This window comes from Melampsora larici-populina (genome assembly GCF_000204055.1).
Source record: "Melampsora larici-populina 98AG31 unplaced genomic scaffold MELLAscaffold_2, whole genome shotgun sequence".
In the NCBI taxonomy this organism is placed as follows: domain Eukaryota; kingdom Fungi; phylum Basidiomycota; class Pucciniomycetes; order Pucciniales; family Melampsoraceae; genus Melampsora; species Melampsora laricis-populina.
In genome coordinates this window covers 3,063,349-3,087,408 of record NW_006768766.1, presented here as the reverse complement: position 1 = coordinate 3,087,408, position 24,060 = coordinate 3,063,349, and the positions used below count along the sequence as shown (strand labels likewise).

At 39.2% G+C, this 24,060-nt stretch overlaps 6 protein-coding genes across 6 annotated transcripts in view; 4 read left to right on the top strand and 2 right to left on the bottom strand.

Annotated features, from left to right (window-relative positions):
- Nucleotides 1–193: 193 nt before the first annotated feature.
- Nucleotides 194–3,007, top strand: MELLADRAFT_89305 (uncharacterized protein; the record flags this gene model as incomplete). Its single annotated transcript, XM_007404544.1, has 5 exons — nt 194–210; nt 332–1,104; nt 1,183–1,297; nt 1,338–2,716; nt 2,790–3,007. 5 exons carry the CDS (start codon nt 194–196, stop codon nt 3,005–3,007), a joined length of 2,502 nt encoding a protein of 833 aa, XP_007404606.1.
- A 3,630-nt stretch (nt 3,008–6,637) lies between these two features.
- MELLADRAFT_70698 (uncharacterized protein) lies at nt 6,638–7,568 on the top strand (the record flags this gene model as incomplete). Its single annotated transcript, XM_007404545.1, has 4 exons — nt 6,638–6,794; nt 6,877–7,063; nt 7,154–7,263; nt 7,332–7,568. 4 exons carry the CDS (start codon nt 6,786–6,788, stop codon nt 7,380–7,382), a joined length of 357 nt encoding a protein of 118 aa, XP_007404607.1.
- A 5,360-nt stretch (nt 7,569–12,928) lies between these two features.
- MELLADRAFT_51511 (family 39 glycosyltransferase) lies at nt 12,929–15,732 on the bottom strand (the record flags this gene model as incomplete). The annotated part of the gene is made up of 9 exons (XM_007404393.1): nt 12,929–12,943; nt 13,046–13,258; nt 13,342–13,511; nt 13,602–13,925; nt 14,005–14,580; nt 14,649–14,832; nt 14,931–15,202; nt 15,286–15,590; nt 15,665–15,732. 9 exons carry the CDS (start codon nt 15,730–15,732, stop codon nt 12,929–12,931), a joined length of 2,127 nt encoding a protein of 708 aa, XP_007404455.1.
- An 837-nt stretch (nt 15,733–16,569) lies between these two features.
- On the top strand, nt 16,570–17,638 carry MELLADRAFT_89301 (uncharacterized protein; the record flags this gene model as incomplete). Its single annotated transcript, XM_007404546.1, has 3 exons — nt 16,570–17,242; nt 17,328–17,477; nt 17,562–17,638. The coding sequence occupies 3 exons, from the start codon at nt 16,570–16,572 to the stop codon at nt 17,636–17,638; spliced, it is 900 nt and encodes a 299-aa protein (XP_007404608.1).
- Nucleotides 17,639–19,289: 1,651 nt separating this feature from the next.
- On the top strand, nt 19,290–21,076 carry MELLADRAFT_89300 (family 76 glycoside hydrolase; the record flags this gene model as incomplete). Its single annotated transcript, XM_007404547.1, has 7 exons — nt 19,290–19,472; nt 19,550–19,698; nt 19,782–19,863; nt 19,962–19,965; nt 20,037–20,173; nt 20,249–20,542; nt 20,648–21,076. The coding sequence occupies 7 exons, from the start codon at nt 19,290–19,292 to the stop codon at nt 21,074–21,076; spliced, it is 1,278 nt and encodes a 425-aa protein (XP_007404609.1).
- A 1,648-nt stretch (nt 21,077–22,724) lies between these two features.
- MELLADRAFT_59268 (uncharacterized protein) overlaps nt 22,725–24,060 on the bottom strand; it is a gene marked incomplete at both ends in the record, with an annotated part of 3,047 nt that continues 1,711 nt past the window's right edge. Inside the window, one exon of the mRNA XM_007404392.1 lies at nt 22,725–23,884. Coding sequence (XP_007404454.1) covers nt 22,725–23,884 — 1,160 coding nt within the window. The remainder of the gene's footprint in view (nt 23,885–24,060) is intronic.

The following is a 24,060-nucleotide window of genomic DNA, read 5'->3' as shown; positions in this document are numbered from 1 at the left end:
AGAATCCGCAAGTCATCGTCAACTCGCGCCTTCCTAGTAAAGCTCTTCCATTGTCTATCAGTTATACTGACTGCTGTGTATCTTGATTATTATTAGCTTCATTTTCTCTTTGGACGTAATTTCACCAGCTCGAGATTTATTTCGGATTGAGATCCTTTTATCACACTTTCAAGTCTCACAGGAAACCTCGAGTATGGTCATTGGCTCACCGTAAGTTTTGCTCATGATGACTTGTTCTGAAAGGCGTCTGACAGTTTCTCATTTTCTACTATGGGCCATTTTCATCTTCATTGTGTTTGGTCCGTTCACTGCACGATACTGAACTTATCAGGAAACGCAACCCAAACTCCCCTGGCTCGCCCTTTCATCGCCAAAAACCTGACGGCTCTAGGCCTCGACTTTCTTCAGTTCAAAATACGCCCTCCCCACATCGCCCTCGACGGTCCGAAACTGCGTTTGTCGACATAGAGAATCAACAATTTTATCCTTCATCTTTGCCTCATTCACCTGCCTCTCCTGGGGTCCAATCGACTCCTCCTGATCGCCGTAGTTTTCAAGGCGATCATCATCGACACCGCTATATGATTCATTCCGGTCAACAAAGTCGGCCTCGGCCTTCGCCCAAGTCTCAAAGTGGACAGAGTCCAGGTCAGCGTTCAGACACGGCAGCTCGAGTCAAGCCTCCCTCAGGTCCTCCTCGAAAGCCTACACCCCAACGTCATCTTACCTCCGATCGATCTCCTCACCACCGGCCCACCCCTCAACACCTCGGCGCGCCAGCTAATGCTCACTATTCACCTCATTATGGTTCAGCCGCCCACCAGGCATCTCCCAGCAAACGCAAACCTCCACCTCCTGCTCCAGCTGTCGATCTACAACAAAGTACCAACCGTCAGACTCGCGCTCTTACACCTGAATCTCCCTCACCAGCACCTAATTCAAATAAAAACAGTCCTTTCAACAACTCTCCGGGGGCTAGTGTACGATCTTTCATACAGCATGAAAGCCGTACTCCAAGTCCAAGTGCCAGTCCACGGAGCGGGCTGGTGAGAAAAATCGGTTCAGTCCTCAGCGCACCCTTCAGGTCCTCCCAGTCGCGTCGAGGTTCGTCATGCTTCGTAGTCTTTTTGCTTTGTATAGGTATATATGGATGTCTAACCTATTGAATTTCTTTGTGTTCAGGCTCAGATGCTTCTGAGATCAATTGTCAAGATCGCGCGGTCAAGAAGGGATCGTCCGGCCCATCCGCTGATCTCGCAAAGCCAACCTCACAAGATTTTCAAGATCGCGCCGCCAGGTATGTCTTTAAAACTCAAACCATGTCACAAACTCATAAGTCAGCATCTTGACAACATTGTACTGTTTTTCATCAGAGAAATAGCCGCGATCTTGGATAATAATGGCTCCCATAATCGTACCAATATACAGGAGCACTTACCAAGGATGCCAACCCCTGGGGAGAGCCCTGGACTTCATCGCACGCAACAAGCTGGAGACCGCTGCCTCACACCATCCCAACTCATTACTCGTGGTATCGATCTTGAAGAATCAGTTGTAGTTCCTAATGAGCACGAACGAGTTCTGCGTGTTGTGAATGGATGTGCCACTACCAGTACCCAAGCAACGACTAATGCTCAACGCCCAGACGTCCGCGATGTGATCAAGGATGATCGCCCAGTTTCTAATCTACAGCCTACTCCCAGCTTCAGCACCTCTACTTCCGTGGCCGCTGCTCCGTTCAGGTGCAATCAATGCGATGAATTGGAGCACAAGCTTCAGGTTGAACAGAATAGGATACGTGCCTTAGAGCAACTGGTAGAAGATCAAATGACGCGACTCGATCAGTTCAAGAATTGGTCAACAGCTAAGATCAATACTCTCGAACACGCACTCAAAGCACATGATGGACTTTTGCAGGACTTGGAGCGGCAACAATATGACAGCAAGGCGAGTCCTGATTTGAAGAGCACTTACTTGATTGCACTGCAAAAAGACTTTGTGGATCTACATAGCCGAGTAGTCTCCTTAGAGACTTTTGGAAACACCAATAAATCAACCGAAACTAGCACGAGGGTTCCCAGTTCAGTTTCGATAAGGGGTCTGACTGATGCCACATCAACCAGGGGATGGAACTCTTCAGTATCCCCATCGACTCTGGGGACTTCTCTTGGGCGTCAAACGCTTGAGCTTCCTCCTCAACCTATCTCGCCAGTACCTCTGCGCTCTCATCCGACTTCACCTCTTTTACGTTCATTTGATGAACCAGAGGAGCTCGAGGATCATCAGCCGCCTACCTTGCCTCATGCTTCTTGCCCAGCAACTGTGTCTACTTCACCAATTCCACCCGATTTAGAAAGACTTCAAGATATGAATCCCGCATCAGAAGTCACCACACCTAAAAGATCTACTTGGCAAGCCTCTTCCCCTGCAAAGCTTGCTTCCAAGTTGGCACCACTTTCACCACCCACACCCAAAGGTCTTCGTAATACGCCAGGTACACCTAGTTCTCGTAGTCCTCGACCTCGTTACACTGCGGCCTTGAGTACCAAAATAGCAGCTACACCTTTAAGCCTTGGTTCTAATATAGGCAGTCCAGGAATAAAGCGAGCTTCGGCTGGACCTAGTACAAGTTATGGTAATTCAGAAATATCTAAATTAGAACGAGGGATTACTACTGGTCGAACAACACCTATGTCATCACAACCTGCTTTTACTGGTACGTCATTGCTACTTCCTACCCCATGATCATCTGACTTTGATCACCTAACATCTTTGTTGCTTCCATTTAGCACCCAACACCCCATCTCATTATCGTGCCCCGAGTACACCCTTGAACCATGCTCGTGCATGGCAACCATTAGACTTGACTAAAAATGCCATCACAGGTGGTCATACGAAACGGTTTTCAGTAATATCGAATCCTTCTTCAACATCTTCTCCTTTTGTTGCAGGATCTAATAAGAAACCAGTAGGAGATTTGATCAGGATGTTTGATAAGCAAACTTAATTGAATTCGATGACTCATACTTTAGAAGATATGAAAGCTCATCTTAAGACTGGTGTTAAGAAAAGGAGGATTGAAAGACGTTTAATTTTATTTTATTTTTTAAAAAAAACAATGGTTCTGGTTGGCTTTGGTTTTTGGATTATATCTTTTAATTATCTTGATTTCGTTATTCTTTTGGTTACCGTCTCTTTCTCTCTATATACAAAATTGAAAAAATCAAATCCTGGTTTCTTGTGTTACGAAAGAAAAAAAGTTTGTGTGTGTGTTATTATCTGATTGCATTGCTTATTATTTTGTAATTCTGGGTTTTGGTTTGGTTGATCCTTCTGTGTAAGCTTATTTCTTGGTTCTGGAATAATAATTGGCTTTGGTTTTATGTATCGAGATTAAGGGTTGGGGTTTGATAACATTGAATATTGGGTGAACATCTTGATGTGAGAGTGATATTGAGAGACTCTTATGGTTGAAGCCAACATCCCATTTTTCTCGGGACTATTCGAACGCCTTTTCTCGGTATGTGCAAAGTTGGGCATGTATCAGCATGAATCTATACTATTTCTGCACCACATTACCATAATCCCTAGTGGTTGGGTAGATCAAGGAGGAGAAGAAGAATGTCAGAGGGAGAGGAGAGACGTGTCAAGCTTGAGAAAAGTGCCATCAAATTCGTCGACTCCTGGCCATTGAAACAATCGGTCCCGACCTGGAGAGGCCCCGTCGAGCTAATGACTGAAGTCCTTCTCTTTGTTTCGTCCTTGTCACTTCATCGTTATGTGTGGCCGTTCCATACGCTGATTGAAGGTGAGTAAATTGATTTTGATATCCAAGCTCGGACGCAACATCATCAATTGATAACTGGTCCGTTGTAATTGATTCAGGTTGAATGCGTCAGGAGGTTTTGCTTGCTCAGCTATCAAGATGCAAAGCAAGAATCGACAATCAAGACCTGATCCAGAACTGGCTCGTTTGATGGGAAGAGCGACTGGTGACATCCTCAGCGGTCCTGTTACGTTGGTAGACCAAGAGGATGCGTTGCGTCAATTGAGGCTACGTCTCAAGATGAATAACTCGACTCTTGTCAGTCCAGGAATTGTCTACGAGGTTGGCTACCATCAATTGAAGGAATTGACTTCTCGCTTTCATCAACTCGTCGGATCGATTAGGATGGTCTTCCAATCAATGCTGCAACATCGCTGGCCTCAACTTTGGTCACCAATCCACGCGCTGTCCAAGCTATCTCTCAGTGTCTCTTACAGATCGTCAGCAACTCTTCACCAACTGTGCTAAAACGCCAATGCCTGGTCATCGTCAACTCGATTTTCACCTCCATGTCGCATCTAGTATCAAAAAAAGATAATCAAATCAATCAACCGATAGCAATATCTTATCTGCTACGGGTCATGTCAGCAATGATGACCAAAGTGGGCTCAAGTGCACTCATCGATCTTTCAAGTCAAATTGATTACATACGTCCTTGTTATCAATTTACAAAATCTGTTCAAGGATCAATGTCCACTTCAACCAACTCTTCGGGTGATCCGGCTTATCGGCAAAATTCTACGTTAACCACGGCCAGCACCTCTTCTCGATTTATACGTACCTCACATCTTGACTCTCAATCAAAAGTGGACGTCGATCATTCACAAACTCCGACTGTGGACTCTCTGACTCAGCTAAGGATCGACGCGATCACACTTTTGAAAAGTATCGCAGAAGTGGATTCTAAAGCCTTGCATCCATTTTGGGCCCAATTACTTCCTGCCCATGGGTATCCGACTCATCAGGCTTACACGCTGATAAGTGTTATCGAACGTGATCCCGAAATTTCTGTGAGGATCAGAGCGTGTACTACGCTCAGGCTTATGCTCGTCAATGCTGAATCTTATCTAGCTATTGCTGAACAAGAGTTGAGTCCAATTTTCCTTATAGCTCTGTGATTCCATACGATGTATGCGAGTCTTTGTCTTCATGTTTGATGGAAAAAAGGGCTTGCAAAGCTGATTCACTTCACCTGGAAAATGTCTCTCAGTACGACCAAAGTTTCGTTTATATCTCTTTCAGCACAAATAGCATCAATAACGATTGAGTTGCACCACCGGCTCGGCTGCATACTACGCGCACCAGTGGTTGCACCCGAGTTGACAGAGGTCTTATTAGATGTGAGTCGTAGTATGTACACCCTTTGAGATCTCATGTTGATTTGACCACCTCATTTAGGTCAGTATCATTATTGTCGGCAATTCTGCATATCGAAGGATCAAAACACCAATCCTTGAAGCATTACTCAAACCTATAGCTGATCTATTGAAATCTGATGGTAAGTGAAATGCCCTTTGTTGCAGATAAGATGAATAGTTAAGATTTGGGTTCCGCCTTCAGATTGTTGCATACTGAAACACGCAAGATCTGCTTTAACGGAGATCCTCAATAAATCGCAATCAAATCGAAGTATCATAACATCTTGCTCTGAGGTGATTGATCAGATTGTAGGTATGGGGTGTGAAGAGGTATCCTCGCCGGGTCCGAACCCTGAGCAGCTCGAATGGTGGCATCTCCTCACAGCATGCATGAGCTACCTTGACTTCCACACTACCAATATAGATCGGATGTAAGTTTTTCAGATTTCCGTGGTCATTGTGCCATTTGTTCACTTTCTAAGTCTCTGGTACATAGTCCAGTGGAGTATACCCAATCCAGGCATATCCCATCGGAGCCTTTTAAGCCTATTCTTTAAGAGTGTTGAGTCTCACGTCTTTCAAACTCTCTCTTCCCTTCCACACCTATTTTCGTATCATTCCTCCATCCGTAGCTTGAATCTCCGACTTTTGTACCTCAACGAGCCAACGAATGACGCGTTGTCAACTTCCAAATTGAAGTTCCTCGGCGCACTTGCTATGGTGTTTCCTACTGAAGATTTCGATCAGATAAGTCTACAATGGATACGTACCCGCTTGGTCTACGGTGGACTTCAATTACTGGTGGACGTAGCTTCTCAAACCTCACACGGAATGATACAGCGTATAAGCGAGGAACTTCGTTGGGATTTGATCGAGGTTCTGGAGGACCCTATAGCGGTCCGGTTCAGCGGTATCATGATCTCTAAGGCGATTGGGTCCCATCCAATAGTAAGCACGCCATAAACCTTCCCGACAATAATATTCACGCCTCTAACTGCATGGCTCCCTTCCTCTTTACTTACGTGCAATCTCAAGGAGTGGCTTCTCCGCGTGAGCAGGAAAATCCTCACTGATCTTGAGCATGTCAATCAACCTACCAATTCAAACGATAAGACAAACTCTACTTGGTCTTGGACAATGGCCAATTGTGCCGAAAAAATAGTGAATTCTGGTAGTATGTATGCAAGAAAGCTTCACTAGAACATTTTAACACATGTTCTTACACAATCATACTCTCAATTTTTGGTTGAATGATCTATGCAGAAATCATACCGAAACAGTCGAACTTTCTTTTTGGATGAGAGCTGTGGCTGTCGCTGAAAGACTGATGCAATCATCTTCTCCTACTGATTCGGTTAGTGGTCACAATCATTCTATTTTGCTCCTTCATAAAAACAATACACCACAATCTGATTGATGACTGATAACGACATTTAAACGACTTTTCTATCTAGCAACGAACAAATGGGGTACGGATCTGTGGAGTTGGTACATCAGAGCTACTAAAAAGGATCTCCAGCGCTCCTCAGATAGAACAGCAATTGATCTCAGAAACAGTGCAACGAGGTGTTGGTGCTTTGTGCCAGTCTCTCACCGATCGGATGCCAAAGGTTTTTCACATTCCCATCGACCATCCTCACTTTGATCAAATAACGACTCATGAAACTTATTAATTCAAAACTACTTGTCTAGGTCCAATGGAATGCTGTAGCAAGTATGCGACAAATCTTAAATGTGATCATTGATAGTCCATCAATTTTGTCATCAAACGTACTTGAAAAGATCACGAGTGATTTATGTGCTTGTCTTAAAAGAAGTGAATCATATAAAGTTAGGATCCAGATCAGTTTAAGTCTTCAACTAACTCCAGATTTAGATGGTCAGTTAATATTCAATTAATAATGTTTTCATTTACTTGGTTTATGGTGGCTGATATGATAGTAAACATTGATTTTATTGAGAAAAAAAGTATCGATGTTTGATGTTGTGAGGGAAAGTCTTGAAAAACTTGATGTGGATTTGAAGTCGGGAAATATAGTTAAGAAAGAGTTGGATCATGCTCAGCAACTTCATTCAGAGGTGAGATAATCTTTCAAGCTGACAATTTGTATTGACATTTCTGATCCTGACTTGGTGTACGTTCTTAGTTAACAAAAGTTTTGGATCGTGATACTAAAGTTACGGTGTCTGAGTGTTGAAATCGAGTGGTATGGTTTCAGAAGATCATCCTCTTTGGGTAGGCAAACACTTTCTTGCAATGAGACAAAATGTCCTTGACTTTATAGATTTTCGGAACACAAAATTTGTTACAATCAATTTGAATACAAAATACAATTTCATTCAACTTTGTATCATCATGGAGTCAAGATAAAAGGATGATAAACATATCAGATGAATGAAGTGAACCAGAAAAAAACTTCCAGAAAGGAGAAATGATTTCCTCTTGATAACTTGCTTTGAGCTGATGATCGCACATACTGAGGACTGCATCTAGCACATAGTCTTGTAATTAAATCCATGACTATGGTGTGTCCCCTTGAGAACTTTGAACAAAATCATCAGCTCATGGTCTCTAATGTTACAAGTCAAATACAATATGTACTCGAAGAGTTACATCGGGACTGCACTCATATTTTGACTTTTCGAAATTTGCTTGGAATAACACCACAATCCCCAAGTCTAAGATCCTAATAATTATAAGCCAAGAAGAACTTGAGTACAAGAAGACTAGAATATAGTATCTAAATTGATTCTTGAGGTTTGTAAGCAAATGGTCAGTAGCAATCAACCGAAAAGTAACTTCACACATACTGCTAGAGAGGATAGAGGAAGACCAGAACCTTTTAGTGTGATAAGAAAAACGTAAACTGATGAGATCAGAAACAGTTAACCGAGTAAAGCGAAAGTAGCTTCAAAGTGCTATTTATGATGAATTAAAATAATCATTTTAGTTCTTTGTTAATCTCCGAATATATCTCAAAGTTGACTGGATAAATTCAATTGGATTGAAATGCGGAGACATTTGGAAAAGATCCTCTCAACGTTTTCCTCGAGCACTTCAGTTTTGTGAAAGATGATTTTCGACTTTTGAGCTTTGACCTGTGATGCAAAACACTCTGAGAGATCAAACTCTGGGGTAAAAATTAAGTATACAGAATATTTTGATCAGGACTGTCCCTCTGTTGGATGAAAGACCTGATTGAACTCCGTCAGGTTTGTATCTTTCTAAGCTAATAAGCTAATAGCTGATCAGGCGTCAGGGCATCAGAACAAGCAAAGAAAAAAGTTTTCAACAAGCTGGGGTATGAAATCTCGACTCCTCGAGGTTACTTTGTTGGTAGAAGACTTAGTCAATTGCCAAACTATCACGTCATCAGAGCTGAGAAACTATTTCGTGACGAAACTTTGATGGTCTAGATCGTTGTAGTATGAGCCACACCGCATCGGCCAGTCAGTCTGGGAAGTCTGGATGAGCGGTACAAAAGACGACAATTGTATTGTATGAGTTCTTTAAATCGGATCTTCCTACTAGGGCTTGCGTCACCCATGATTAGGATAGGAACCCACGGTGTGTGCCTGATAAGTCTAGTGGACTGACCTGATGAAGATCGCTTGATGGTTCACATTTCCTCATCAACTTCTTGGTCTCTCTCTCTCTCTGTTTGTGTGTGTGTCCTTTTCGGAGTTTTGAAGTGATTTTACATTTATTTAACTCAGCTTTCCTTCAAGTTTACATCTGTCCTTCAGTCCTCTTTACCACTTTCTTTTCGCGCACTCTATCAAGTTGAACCAATAGCATTAACCTATAAGTTCTCATCTTCAGATCTTCGAGATAGTCAATTCTTCTTGGAATACTCTAAACTCTCTTCAGTTCTATTAGCTTGATTTTTCTTGGTGTTCATCCGGCCCTATCATTCTAGTTTTGTTTTTTGAGGGCCTCATCACCCTTTTTTCTTGCATTAGCTCATTCAAAGCTCTTGAGTATCTTTCATCTCGTTCATCAAGGACAACTTTGACTTTAAATTTCTTTCTATCAATCAAACCTTTTTTCAGTAACCTTCTTTCCATCAAGTCATCAAGACAATCTTTTCAAACCAAACATACCATCGTTTTTGACACATCATTTTAGCATGACGACTTCACCTTACGAATCGCCTCAGTTGCGAAATACCAAACATATGAGGAAACCTGAGTTATCTCCTCTATCTACTACTACACCTAAAGGTCGTTCACGAGCGGTTTCGGAATCCTATCTCTCGAGTCCTTTACGAGCCGCTCTGAACAGTGCAAAACGCGTGCTTCAGGTCTCAGGTCGTTCAGCTTCTGTAGCTGTAGATTATAGTCATAGTCATGTGGGAAATGACGCGCAATCTTATGGACTTTCAAGTGCAAGACTGGGTCATGGTTCATTTTTGGATTCTCCGTATCGCGCTCGTGAGCGTCGTCCTGTGTTGGGCCTTGATGCTGGCTTATCACGAAAGAATGAGCGCGCCCGTAGCCAGACCTTGACAGGCTCTATGCCGGTCACCAATTCTGGTCAGTTATAAGCCTTTGCATGATTTTGATGATCTCAAGCTGATTCTTTTTTTGACAAACATAACTCGTAGGCCCTAAACCAGTGCGTCCAGTGCGCCCCAGTCCGGAGGTCGATCTGGATTTAATTGCTCAACCCCCGCCTGCAATCTCATCAGTTCGATTGGCAGCTTCTGGTCATCTTCGTAAACGTACCAATTCGATTGTTCCAGAGGCCTCACCTTTGTCACATGAAGATGACACTGATAATCTGAAGACGCCTACACTAGCCAGCTGCGTTCAATTTGGTCCACGTGCACCACTTCCTCAGTTTACACCTCGCTTTATATTTGAAGAATTCGAAAGGGTTTATCGTGCTGAAGATGAACTTCTTCGTGCTAAACTTGCTGAAGACCTTCCAAAGATACAAGAACCTAAACCTTTACCACCTATGACCTATGAACGAGAAAGGATTTTACGTGAAGATCGTCTCCTTGCTCCTACACCAAATTCTCATCATGACGTTCGACATCCCGGTTTAGCTTTAGCATTTCCTGTTTCCCTTCCTGCTCCTGTCTTCAAACCGGATGATCTCAACTTTCGTAAACAAGCCAGTCCTTACCGCCATCGTGATGAAGTCGACAACACTAGTCCGGATCGCCTTGAGTCTTCTAGCCGAATGATGGTATGTGATATAAAATTTTATATCTCTCTGCATAATCTCGCGCTGCAAGTTTTTTCTGTAAGCTGACTATACTTTCTCTCGCAAACAGAAGCTTTTCGAGAATTACCTTGAGAATACCCCCAAGACGGGCAATCATCGTTCTGTATCTGACGTGACCGATCCATCACCCAGCTCCTCGCTTCGTCGTCTTCGCTCTCGTTTAACTTTTGAGGAAGAAAGCTTGACTAAGACCTTGACTAGGAAACAGTCACAGCCCATGTCCGCCCAGGAGCTTCTTCCAAGGACGCCAGCCTTTGGTACGAGACGAACGACCACCAGTATATCCAAGGTCAACACTCCTGGTAATATTCGTGATGAACGTAGTCCTGATTCAGATGATGGCGTAGATGAATCACCTCAAACACCTTCGACTGGTGGTATCCCAGCAGTTAGGGTTGGAGTGGCAGCTGAACACGATTTGACCTCAACCCCACCACGTGCAATGTTGGAAGCTCAATTAGAAAAGTTTTTAGGAAATCAAGATTCAGATACGAGTTGGGATGCTACACCTTCAGCTAGACCACGTACACCTGAAACTCAACGTCGTAGTCCATTTAACCTGGGTGGCTTAGGAAAATCTGCCTCACGTTTAGCTCATCTTGGAGAACAATCTGGACCAGCTTCTCAAAAGGTTAAAAAACCATCTGAAAATACGGTTTGGAAGAATTGGTCTTCAACTAAACCGACTCGTGAATCTCGTGATCAAATTGTCGGTAGAGTATTGTTTGATGAAGAAGCTCGTAATCAAAATCTCGTTGGCTTTAGTTCTTTAAAACAATTTATGGGTTTAAAACGTGGTAGTAATCGTAATTTAGCCACTCAAGCTGATCCTTTGGTTGCTGGACCATTACTTGAAGATTTGAAGACCCCTTCAAGTGTTACAAGATTTCAACCGATCGGACCTTCAACACTTGCTAGTACTCCTGAAGATGATCTTCTTAGTCCTTGTAGAGCTTATGGTAAACGTCAAGGAACTTGGGAAACTGGACATTGGACACGAGCTGATCTTAACTTGAGAATACCTGAGGTGGAACAACCTATTGAAGAAATCATTGATACAGCAGTCAAGACTAAACAAATTTCAAAGACTAGGATCTTAAGAAGAGCTGCAAGAGCTAGTGCGTTGGCTGCTCGTAATGCTGCTACTGGATTAGGAATTAGAGCTTGATTGAGTTTCTTGACCTATTTTTTTCGTTTTTCGTTTTGTAAACACTTTCATGCGTTTTTTTTTGATTATTTTTATTTTATAACTTGGTTTTTTATCTTTCTTGGTCTCTTTGACAACTTCCTATTTGTTTTTCTTCATGACATGACGTTTTTGATTTGATTTGATTTGATTTCTTTATTTTATTTCTTTTTTCATCTTGTGTAGAGTATATAATTTGTACAAATATAATTCAACGACCTACTTGACTCAATTCTTTACGATTTTTTTCCGCAAAGTTTTTCCATTCTGATCTCTGTTCTACATGTAAAATAAGATTGTATAATAAACGTTTTGAATTTTCTTTCTTTTTCTTTTCATTTGATTACATTTTCTGTACAATTGTTTTTTTTTGTTTTAAAGATTTCTTTTTGATAGTTTTTCATCAGTTAACCTGTTTTAGTTTTTCATTCGAATGTTTTTTTCATCATTATTTTTGAAGGAATCTATCATTGACGGCTTTTTTGGTATTCTTGATTTTTGATTTTTTCATTCTTCAGAGTCTGAGTGTGCAGGGAGAGAACTTTGTTCGATTTACAATGCGTGAGCTATGATTTTTTTGAGATACCTCAATGAGAAGGAATGGTTTACCTTACTCTTGAAGTGACTGTTCCTTGGTTGAAAAACAGAAGTAACTTTATAATTTTACCAAATCAGTCGAGGTTATCAACTTTCCAAGTAGAACCTCAAGGGATCAGATTTGATGTTCAACATGATAAGATGATGGCTAATTTGAGCCACAAGTTGTTTTTTATCAAGCTTGCTCAATATCAAATCAAGAAATGTACTTGAAAGAGTCTCAACAAAGTCAATCAACCTGGTGCAAAAGTTTATCATTCAATCTCTAGAAACTTGGCCAGAGACGTGAATCTCACATGTACCCCTTGATACAAAAAAAGCTCATCCATCCATCCAAATATAAACAAAACCCATTTCTCTCAGACTCCAATATATCAATTCTGACCAACAAATTCCAACATATAAATCGATATTAAATTTCATTTCATTTTTGTTTTATTTGGGTAAATTATTTTTTTTGGATTTGCTTCAATAAAATCTATTTTTTTTCGTATATCACAGAAAGAAAAAAAAACGAGAGAAAAAGAGTCCATGAGAGTGTATGTATATGATTGTATGTAGTAGAAAACACAAAGAAAAAGTAAAAGTTTTCAAATTTAAATCATTACAAGTAAAATATATATATAAGCTTGAAAGAGAATCAAACTTGATGATAGATTTAGATCTATTTTTTTTTTGATTTGAATTATAAAGAAAAAAAATTCAAACCAAACCGAAAATCTAAATCATTTTGCAAAATGCTAATATTGATAAAAAACACCAATACGAATCAGTTCAAGTTTTATCTTTTTCTCATTCGAAACAAAACAAAGAAAAGAAAAAGAAGAAGAAATCCAACAAACCAATTGCCAAGAAGATAAGATTTTTCGATTTTGAACTTGTTCTGCACTTAAACCCGGTGTACCATAAGTAAGTGGAGCCAAAAAATCAAATGAAACCCAAAGTACAAAGATCATGAAGAACAAGATCATTTTAGCATGTTTAGGTATCTCTGCTCTTTGTCTTCTTCTAAGTCTTGTATTTGGACCCGAGATTGAAACTGGAAAGTTAATTGACTTTATCATTACCAAAACACAAATTCATCCATCATCAGTCTTTCCCAAATCACATATGAACAGTCAAACGAAATCATACTTACTTCTGTGATGATAAAATTGAAAACTGAACCAGCTACTAGTGTTGAACATAGATGAGCAGGTAAGTAATGATGTAAGAAACGTTGTCGGTTCATCATATAAAATGGTAAATAATGAAAAAGCCAAGCTAAGATGAAAAATCCTCCAGAGTTATAAAGTCGATTTCGAATATCTATTCAAGATGCAATAAAATGACACACACAGATAAATCAATGATCCGGGTTATGAAGATTAGGTCATAGATAGAGATTTATAAACTGACGATCAGGTATAGGAGAGATCCCTCTCCTTCTCGCAAACTGATCAGCACCCATGATCCCAGTAATAATCGACATACACATCATACAAAACCACCATCCCAATACGTTTCCAGCCATATAAACTTGTTGACGAAGATCCGGTGAACTAGTCCAAAAACTAACACCGGCCAATAAGAATGGCCAATTGATTGGTGGTGATGCATATGGATGTGATTCAGTTAGTCCAGAGTTATGTTGTAACATTGCGATTTGAAGTTCTAAATATTTTTTAAAAAATGATCGTTGTCGAATCGATTTAGGAATCGGTTCTGGTGATCTCATCTTATCTGTGGTATCTGATACACATATTCTCATCAGTAAGAGCCATCATCATAATAGCTTATCACTTGAAGTGAGGTCACTCACTATCTCGGATGATACTATCCGCTACCCACAAGAGGGTTCTATCGGTATATACTTTATGACCATTAACTTCTTGCTGTCCGAATCCCCAATCCGGTAACAAAGGTGTACTACGTGTCCACATGGCCACACCGGTTTCTACATGCCTGAGCTGAAAGTGACCTGATTTGGTTTTCCACTGCTTTCCGGTATGTGCATCATCAATGACGACTTTGAATTTGGTGTCATTGAACTGTGCAACACCTGATGCTCTACTTGGCCAAGTAGTAAACTCTTGATTGGTTGCTAGACTAGGTGAAGCAACATCATGTGTAAATAGATAAGAGTTGGTAGCGATATGCTTTAGTCGAATGATATCATTATGACGAACGATCTGTTCTCTGCCTACACCTAAGATGGGTTTAGTAGCTTCGACTTTCCAATTGTTATTGACATCATCATGAGGATAGCATGTAACCTGTTGACCTTGAGAACTGACTCGACCATCATCATATTTTACAGGATACTTTTGTGGGTGAGAATGAAGCAAACATTTAGTAGCTCGGTGCCGAAGTGTAATGGTATCGTTATAATGGATCTCTACACAGCTCTCATGTCAGCTTGATTGTAAACGGCTCGATCAAATGCACGAAAACGAAAAGACATACCTTCAGACGCTAAAGTCAAAGGGCTTCCTAGTAGAGTCTCTTGAAATGCTGCCGTCATGAATTCATCACCTGTTCCACTGTTGATCAGGACCGAGAAATGGACCCAAAACCAAAACAAGTAGACAATCGCTGGAAAGACAATCAGACCGAGGATCCGTGCCGAAACATGTCGACCTATGTGATCCTACATATCATCGATCAGCATCAGAGTAGCATGTCTTCAGTACCGAGTTGATTAACGCATGGGTCAGATTACGAGACAGAAACGGTATGAAAACGAACCATTGGATGACCCCTTTTAATATCCAACATCCCCCACAGATCAATAGCTACGGCCATTCCAATGGTGAAGAAGGTAAATAGCCCCACCATCTTGCAACTGATGGTTAAACTCAATGACAAACCGGTCAGGAAGAGCCAAGTCCACCAAGACCTACGAAATTCATGATACCGTTGCTTGTAAAACTTGATATAACAAAACAGACTGCATGTCATGAAAAATATCAGAGGTGCGTCTAGTAAAATAAGACGAGTTTGTACAATATGACCGTTATCTAAGAAAAAAAGCAGCAAAATGACATCAATACTTTTCGATTATAAAAGGTTGATCGATTCTAGACATTCACTGTTGACATACCAAATGCAATCAGACAAGCTGACAAGACGTTCACTACTGTTGGATATCCACTTTCCTTCATGATAGCATATACTAAGCTAACAGTAAGAGACCCAATGAAAGCTGACATTGATCTTAATCCGACATAAGGAACATCACCATCTAAATAACTATCACCAATATTTTCAAAAGGAAACTCTCCATCATATCCCACTAACCAACCTTGAAAGGCGAGCATCAATTTTGCTAAAGGTGGATGAACGTCGAAGAAGAATTCACGTTTAAGGTAATAAGATGTAAACTTTCCAAAATGAACTTCATCAAATCTGATATTGATGATGAGGATCAATAATTCATTAGTAAACTTTGATTTGCATGATAAAATCAAATCAAAACTAACGTTACAGCTGCTGGATGAGCAATATGACGAAATCTAAGATAAGCAGCGACTAAACCAACAAGCACCATGAATAATACATCACGCTTGCTATAAACGTTTGAATCCGAATTGAAGGCACTTTCTAGCCTTCCACTGTCGTCTCTCTAATAATGATCGAAGAAAGAAGTAGGTAAGAAACTTTAATCGGAAATTCAACCTCAAGTAAAAAAAATGGTCAATGAAGCCAACCTTGTCACGTTTGTATGTGTATCTATTTTGATCAGATTCAGGTGAAGAAAGTGAGCTACTAGGTGGACTACTTGGAACTGAATCATGATTTGAAATCGAGTTGAGACCTATAACTGAATGTTCTTCTACGTCATTTCTCGAAGCCCGAGTAGCCATCAGACGACGACTGGTAAGTCTTTCAGAATTAGTCATTTCCTTGAGCTAATGATAATAAAGATTGAAGATGAATATATAAATTTGATGGTTCTTGAAGTGTTGAATATTTGAATGATCTATCTCTTAAATAGTTTTCATAAAGTTCTGATTGAAAAGGCAGGGATGAGATTAGCGAAGAAGATCTTGGATTGTAGTTTGATGAACTATTATAAATCTTGTTGAAGTAAGGTGTAGTTGTTCCCTTACTTCAACAGTATAGAACTCACATTAAATATGAATGAGTCGATTAGTTCAAGTTCCATTGGATGAGATCATGTTGATGACATGGCTTCAATGCAAAATATTATTGTAGAATGCGCAAACAGATCGTCAGACCGAGATAGAGACAGTCAAGATGAGTTTGATATTCAGTTCATCGGGGCTAAGGACTGGTCGGTACTCGAGTAACACATTCCATTTGATCGATTTCAATTTTTGATAATTTTTATTTTTCTCAATGAACCTCAAGACTGAAGAGCAAGATGACATCGATTAACATTAGTTCAAGTAATTCGATATTAAGATCATTCACTCACTATCTATCAAAATCAAATCATACTCAGCATAGGCTACCAATCAACTTCAATCGATCAACTTCATCTTCATCTCATTCAATCTCATCTCAATCAAATCAAAACCAATCAAAATCACATTCAATCAAACCAACTGAAGCTGAAGTTGATATCTCTCTCTTTTCTCATCTTTTGGATCCTCATCCATCCGAATCAGGTCCATATCATCAAATCTTCTTTGGTTCGAAACCACCATTCGAACCTTTACCAGATGAAGTAGTAAGACAATCACTTGGAAAAGGTGGAAATGAGATGATCATCGAATCATTACCTCCCAACTCATTAACCGATCGTGACATCAAATCACTACACAAATATCCTTTGGTTGTCAAACGAGTGGTTAATCAAACCGGGAAAGGAAAGATTCCTAGTATGTATACTTTAGTGGTTGTTGGAAATGGGAATGGATTGGTGGGGTATGGTGAAGGAAAGAGTGAAACGATTGGTGGAGCTTCGACAAAAGCTCTTAGAAATGCTATTAGGAATTTATCACCTGTGAACCTTTTTGAAGGACGTACGATTCATACGGAACTTCGATCAAAGTTTCATGCTACTGAAATCGTCATGAGACCTAGACCAGCTGGTTTGTTTTCCTATCATGATCATCTTGGCTTTAAGAGATTCGGGAAATCGAAAGAATTCATGGGATACCAATCATCTTTTCTTAGGCTTTGGGTTACGTGTCAATCCATTTGTTCATCAAGTGGCTAAAGCTGCAGGGATTTCGGATCTAAGTGCTAAAGTCACTCGAAGTAATAATCCGATGAATGTCATCAAACTCACCTTGATGATGTTACAGAGTGGAAGTGCTCCGATTGGTAAGTCATGACTCTTTAAACCATTTCAATCAAATCGTATATCCATCCTAATCTTCTTCAATGCGGGTTTTTCTCTTGGGTTAGGTATGGGAGATGGATTTGGAGGAAAAGGTAGACGGCTTGAAAAGGGGATCGGGATGCGTACTGGAGATGGTCAGTGACTTGGTCTTGTTATCTCTTTTATCAGGTTTAAAAGGTAATAACATACTAATTCGAGATCACACTTTTTCCCGCATTTTAATAGAATTGGCTTTGATGCGGGGTAGGAGGTGTCAACCTGTGTTTGCTGAAGACTTGGATTGAAAAATATTGGCGTACAATGTTATTATGAAATCAGATTATACCATTCATCCATTTATTTGTCGAAGGCAAAGAATCTCGTCCACATGCCTCGAATATCTGCATATCATAGCGCTCTTTTCTGTATAAGTTGACTTGGTATTTGTATCAGATAAAAGTAGTGAAGGGATTCTGTGAGTGTAATGTCCCAAGCCTGAAAAGCTGAATGGGAAGGCACGCACAACAGCAGACTAAGACAACTCTGTAAGTGAGGTTGTGATGATGTCAGACTATGACAACTGTCTTTGGACTCATAAGATCTTCGAAAGTGTGTCCCAAAGCACATCCCCGTAAAGAGAACAATATGCAAGATGACTTTGTTGAATGCTAAGCTCTCCTTCGATTCAAAGTTTCAAGTCACTTGAATGATTCTTGCGTGGATTTTGGTTCTTTGTCTACCAGATTTTCCCTGCTTGTTTATCAGTTCGTTTATCTTATAATCGTACAGTCTGGTAACCCTTCTTAGGTTGAGATTGGCTTGAATAAAAATCCTGTAAGGTCTTGTGAAAAAATGTCTTTGAACTTTTCCTTAACATGAACAAACATCGGATTCTCTTGTGATGCTGACAATTTGTGGATCCTCACTAAAAAAAGATATCCTGGGAATGCTTACTGGCAGTGGTAGTGACATACTTTATGTGTTTTAGACAGATTTCTTGAGTGAGACTTACTCATAAAAATTTGTACGCCCTTGAGCGTCCGGGTGCGGGCGGATTGTAGTACATCCTTGTCCTCGTTTCCTAAATCCAAGGGGTCTTTTGCCTTTTTCCTTCTTCACCTTTTTTTAAATCATACCTTTATCCATTCTCCACTCCGAGCACCCGTCAACCGGTCATTTTATCCTTCGTTGAAGCGACCATGTAGGATATTTCGGCGACCATGCAGGATGAGCTTGGATCTTAACACTGTAGTGTTATAGTTCATATTGCACTTGCAAAGAGGTTACAATTCGGTTCTGGAAGTGAAGTTTAGAAAACGGTCAAGAGGGGAACAGAAATACCAAGAGCGATGCCAGATTTGATCGGTAAGACCTATATTTCGAACGATTTCCTAACGGGTGGTTTGAGCATACATTCGAATCACCTCCGCGTTCATCCAAACCTACCATCAGTTGAACACTTTGGATGATATTATCACTCATCCGTCTCATCTTGAACCCTTTAAAGGACTTTTACGAATCAAATCTATTCGTGCAGACCCTAAAACTGAGGGTCTGAAGACAATTTAATAGAACAAAAATGTGAGTGGTGATGAATTCTTTCTTCGCCTTTTCTTTTCGAACATCATCAAATTTCAATTTTTTCTCCAACTTGTACTCTCGAATTCTCGTCTTACCATCTCCTCGTCTCTGAGCCTAAACCCAACTTGTATTATCCTTCTTTTTTAACAATCTTTTTTTCTTTCTCTGTTCTTTAGATCTCTTTGTTCATTTCCTTTCTCTTTTTCTTTTTCTTTTTTCTTTTCATCTTAATCATGTTGTATTACAATCTCATTCTAAATTTGATTTTTTTACTCATTTTTAAAATCAATTCAAGTTTTACATCTGATTCGATTTCTAATCATTCTTTGAAATTAGATATAAACAATAAGCAAGAATTAAAACAAGTTACTATCAATTCAATTCAAAACTTATTAAAATATTATACACCTACACCTGTAAGGAAATTTTGTCTAGATATTTCGTTGTTAAACTATTCTTTATATTGATATTTCTTCTTTTTTTTTTGAATTAGACTGGTGTTTTTGATGAAGCTCAAATTCCCTGGTGGACATCAGCTGTGATCTGGGGTTCATTATTCGATTACGCAAGATGGTCAAAAGATGAACAATTTGTGAATATTTCAACCGAAGCTTTAACTAACATGTCATATGGAAAAGAACAGTAAGTGATCATTGATTTCAAAGCATCATTTTTTGGATTTCTGATCTTGACCATCAAAAACATCCTTTACATTTTTTGTATAGTGATTTCTTAGGTGGTGATCTAATCAATTCTACGGCTAAGATCGCTGAAAGATGGAATGATGATATCTTATGGGCAAGTCAAGTAAGAGTTTTTTAAAAACCTGATTTGATCATGTATATTTCTTTTCGCCCAAAAAAAACCAAATATGTGATACTGATTAATTTTTTCTTGAATCGTAGGCAGGTAAATTTGTTTTGTTCACTTTTTTTCCCAAGTTTGGTTCATTTAGTCTCAAACACATTTCTTTTTCTTAGTGGTCTCTGGAGCAAAACTTTTTGGTCCTAATTCTACGATGGGAAACTCAGGAGGAAGTTGGATTTCACTCGCTACTAAAACATTTGATCAAGCCGCCGAGCAAATCGATAATAAATGTGGTGGTGGTGTTTATTGGGTAAGCAAAATACCAAATAATCCTATGGAGTTCAAACTAGAAAGTATTGAATCTCATGAACAACATGTTTCTCAGTATCGAAATCGGAATACGAAAGCAGGAACATATAAAGCTGTGATCACTCAACTAGAGTTCATCTCACAAGGAGCCACCACCTATATCTTGACTAAGAATGAAACGATCCTTTCTCAATCAAAAGAGATCTTAGATTGGGTTCTTACTTCTGGGATTAGTAATCCTAAGACAGGTTTGATTTTGGACGGAGTTTCGACCACGAATTGTAGTGATTATACTGAATTACTTTGGACTTATAGTTATGGTCAATTGATTGGTGCTCTTGCATGGATGCACAAAGCAACTAAATTACAGGTAAGTAGTTTCTTTGATTTATGATCCTACTTGAGACTTTTGAATCTTGATACCTAGTTTGTTGTTTGGTTTTCTATTCATCTTTTACGTGTGATCACTTTTTAGAAGTATCTAGATATGGCGATACCTTTTCTTGATTTTGCTATCAAGACGTTTGCTGGACCAGAAAGATCAGGTGTGATTACTGAACTTTGTGAAGACGATCAAAATTGTCATCGAGATCAACATGCATTCAAAGGAATCTTTTCACTTAATTTAGTTTATCTTTACAAATTTACAAATGATCTTCAAGTCAAAACCGAAATCAGTAATTTAATCTTCACTTCAGTTAATTCTATGGTCAGCCATTCTTGTGATTTAGATTGGAATTGTAATGGGAATTGGAATTCGGGTTTGATGGATGGAAAATTTAAAAAAGATTTACCTTCTCAACAAGTTAGTACTGCTTTATTGATTTCTGCTGTTGGAATTAGATTTCATCAAGATTCATCTCATCATCATCATCAAACAAAACCTCAAATCAGATCACCTTGAGTTTTTTGTAAACAAAAGACAAGATTTCCAAGTTATAATTTTTTTTTCTTCGGGGTTTTGGTCGACATTTTGGGTATTTCTGTTTGTCTCAAGTTATTCTTTTGTGGAGTGTAAGAAATCATTATATGATATACTGATCATTCATACAAAGATTTCTCAAAAGGTATTCTATCAATTGTTTTAAAATTGTAAATATATATATCTTGTACTATTCTCTCTAGTCATCACTTCAAGTTCAGATACACATGTTCTATCAAGAGAAACCGATTTTCATTCGAATCCTTTCACTTTTCAATGATGTATTTGTTGTATTTTGTTTACAAAGGATTCTTTTGCCTTATAATGTCATCATAAAATATGTGAACAATTCATATTACTTACTTCGAGTTCATCTAGACCATTTTGGAAAGGCTGAACATCAGTTCACATCAGTTCAGCTCAATTTACACCCAATACGAACTCATAACCATCATGAGCGTCATGACTAGCCTTCACTCCACTTTCAGCAAGAGCAGTAATCATGATGCCTATGATCCCATGAAAGGGTAAAATGGTAAATGGAATGTTCATTGCGCAATATTGATTGAACTTTCATGGACGGATGACTGAAGATATTACTGTGATGACAGAGGAATATGAACAAATGAAATGAGTCTGTGATGGTCGGAACAAGCAAAGTCTGCAGCTAGTAGGTAGATGATCTTTATAAAACTTTCACCAGGTTTTCATCTCTAATACTCAAAGACAGAGTTTCTGGAAAGTTGATAGCTTCTGAAGGTTTTAAGAACTATGACATCCACAAACTGAGTATGTAATACCTTAAAATTTAATATCCTCAATAAATCACCTCACACACATTTCAATTTTCATTGAAGACTCAAACACCAAAACTCCAATGAAAAAAACTTTTCAACTCCAAAAACCCATCAACGAACCTTATATTTCAAACACATTCAATTCTTCAATTTTTATCAACATTTTGTTCAATAACAGAAAAAAAATCACATATCCTTTCATTAAATAAAAAAGAGAACTTTAAAAGATTTTCATTAAAGACTATCAAAAAAAAAAAAAAAAAAAAAACCACCACTACCAAAAAAAGAAATTGAACAAACATTTCAAGGTTTCTCTGAACCAACAAAAAATAAACACGACTAAAAGTAAAAGAAAACATATGAATTAACTTGATCAGCAAAAAGAAAATCAACAAATTGAGATTGGTTTATAAAGAGAAAAGAAATCAATGATGTTACCAATAAACAAACAAAAGTAAAAAAGTAAACAAACTAAGCAAATCCATTAGAAAGACAATAATGATAATCAAACTAATCTAAAGAAAAACAAACAATTCATCGTCTTCGGCATGATGATGATGATGATGATGATGACAATAATAATGATCAGCATGATAAGATTAATAAAACAATCAAGAAGATGATCATAAAAGAAAAACGAGTAAATGAAAATAAAAATAAATAAATAAATGAAACAACCAATCCATCAATTCCTTCATTCTATTAAAGAAAAAAAAAGTTAACCAATTTCAAATCCAAAGAAAACCAAATTCATTTCCATCCTTTCAAAAAAAAGTCAAACCCAATCCAAAGAAAAAAGACTAAAGAATGATGATCAGAATCATAAGAAATCTTTAATCTGTATCTGGATTATTAACCCCTAATTTCCATTCAGGTGAACCTTTAAGATCCGAATGAATCGAAACCGAGTCATCCTGATGATGATGATCAAGTTCATGATGATGATGATCCAAGACCTGATGCGATTCTTCATTGATCTCTCCACCACCATACCCACCATGAGAATACGGAGCATACTGAAGTTCTCTTGGTCCCTCAACTTGACGCTGATGATAATTATTCAAACCAGATTGAACGTCTCCACTTTCTCCATTCGATGAGGTTTGTCGATGAGAAGATGTTGATCTAGAAGGATTACTACTCGTATTAATAGGAGGTAATAAATAAGCTTGTGGAGGTGATGAAGGTGATGAAGTATATGGTTGATGATTTAAATCAGCTTCATCTTGATCTCTTGGTTGTTCCCAATTAGCGTATGATTCATTAGGATAAACTAAACTCGTTCGAGTCGGTCCATTACTTCGGGCCATCATCTCAGGTGAATGTTCGCTTCCAAATCCGTTTCGATGATGGTTTTGAGCCCAATCAGGTGGATAAGTCACTACACCTTTTTGTGCTTGACTCGGACTGAGTCCATAAGCCGGCATTAGAGTCGAAGGTAAATGTGATGGTGGCGGTGGTGGTGGTGGGATTCCATGTAACAAGTAATCAGGTGTGTTACCATATTCGTATGGTTGGAAGTGTGAAGTAGCACTAAGTCCAGTAGTAGTAGCAGAATGTGAACGAGTAGGACCAATACTAGCACCCGGTCTCAATCTACCTGCACCTGCACCTGCCATATTCATCTCGGGGCTCGGATGTTCTTCTTCTTCTTCGGCAAGACCTAATCCATGACCCGGAGAAGGACGCGTCGGTTCAGGATAAAGTGCAGCTCGATCTCCTTCTGAGGTCACCGTCTCTGGCCAACGAATATCATCGGCGGCTCGTCTTGCTGCAGATCTACGTAAGAGTGCTCGGATGCCTAAGATCAAGATGATGATGGCTGCTAATCCACCAATGGCTGATGGGATAGCGATGGCAATGATTTTGGATGTACTTGCTGATGAATGATTGTCTGAATTGGATGTATTAGCATCTGATGTAGAAGTGGGAGCAAATGCAGTTTGAGTGATCACTACTACTGATGCATCGTTACCTGTACCAGTAGTGATAGCTATAAAATATAGATTAAGATTAGTTTTTTTTATCGAGATGATTTTAAATTTGAAGTGAACTAATCCAACTTACTTCGAATTTGAGTAGTGGCGGGTAAAGGAACAGTAGAATTTGTAGTAGAATTTGTAGTAGACCGGGGAGTTTATATTACTGGCAATGTCGAGTGTCATAGGT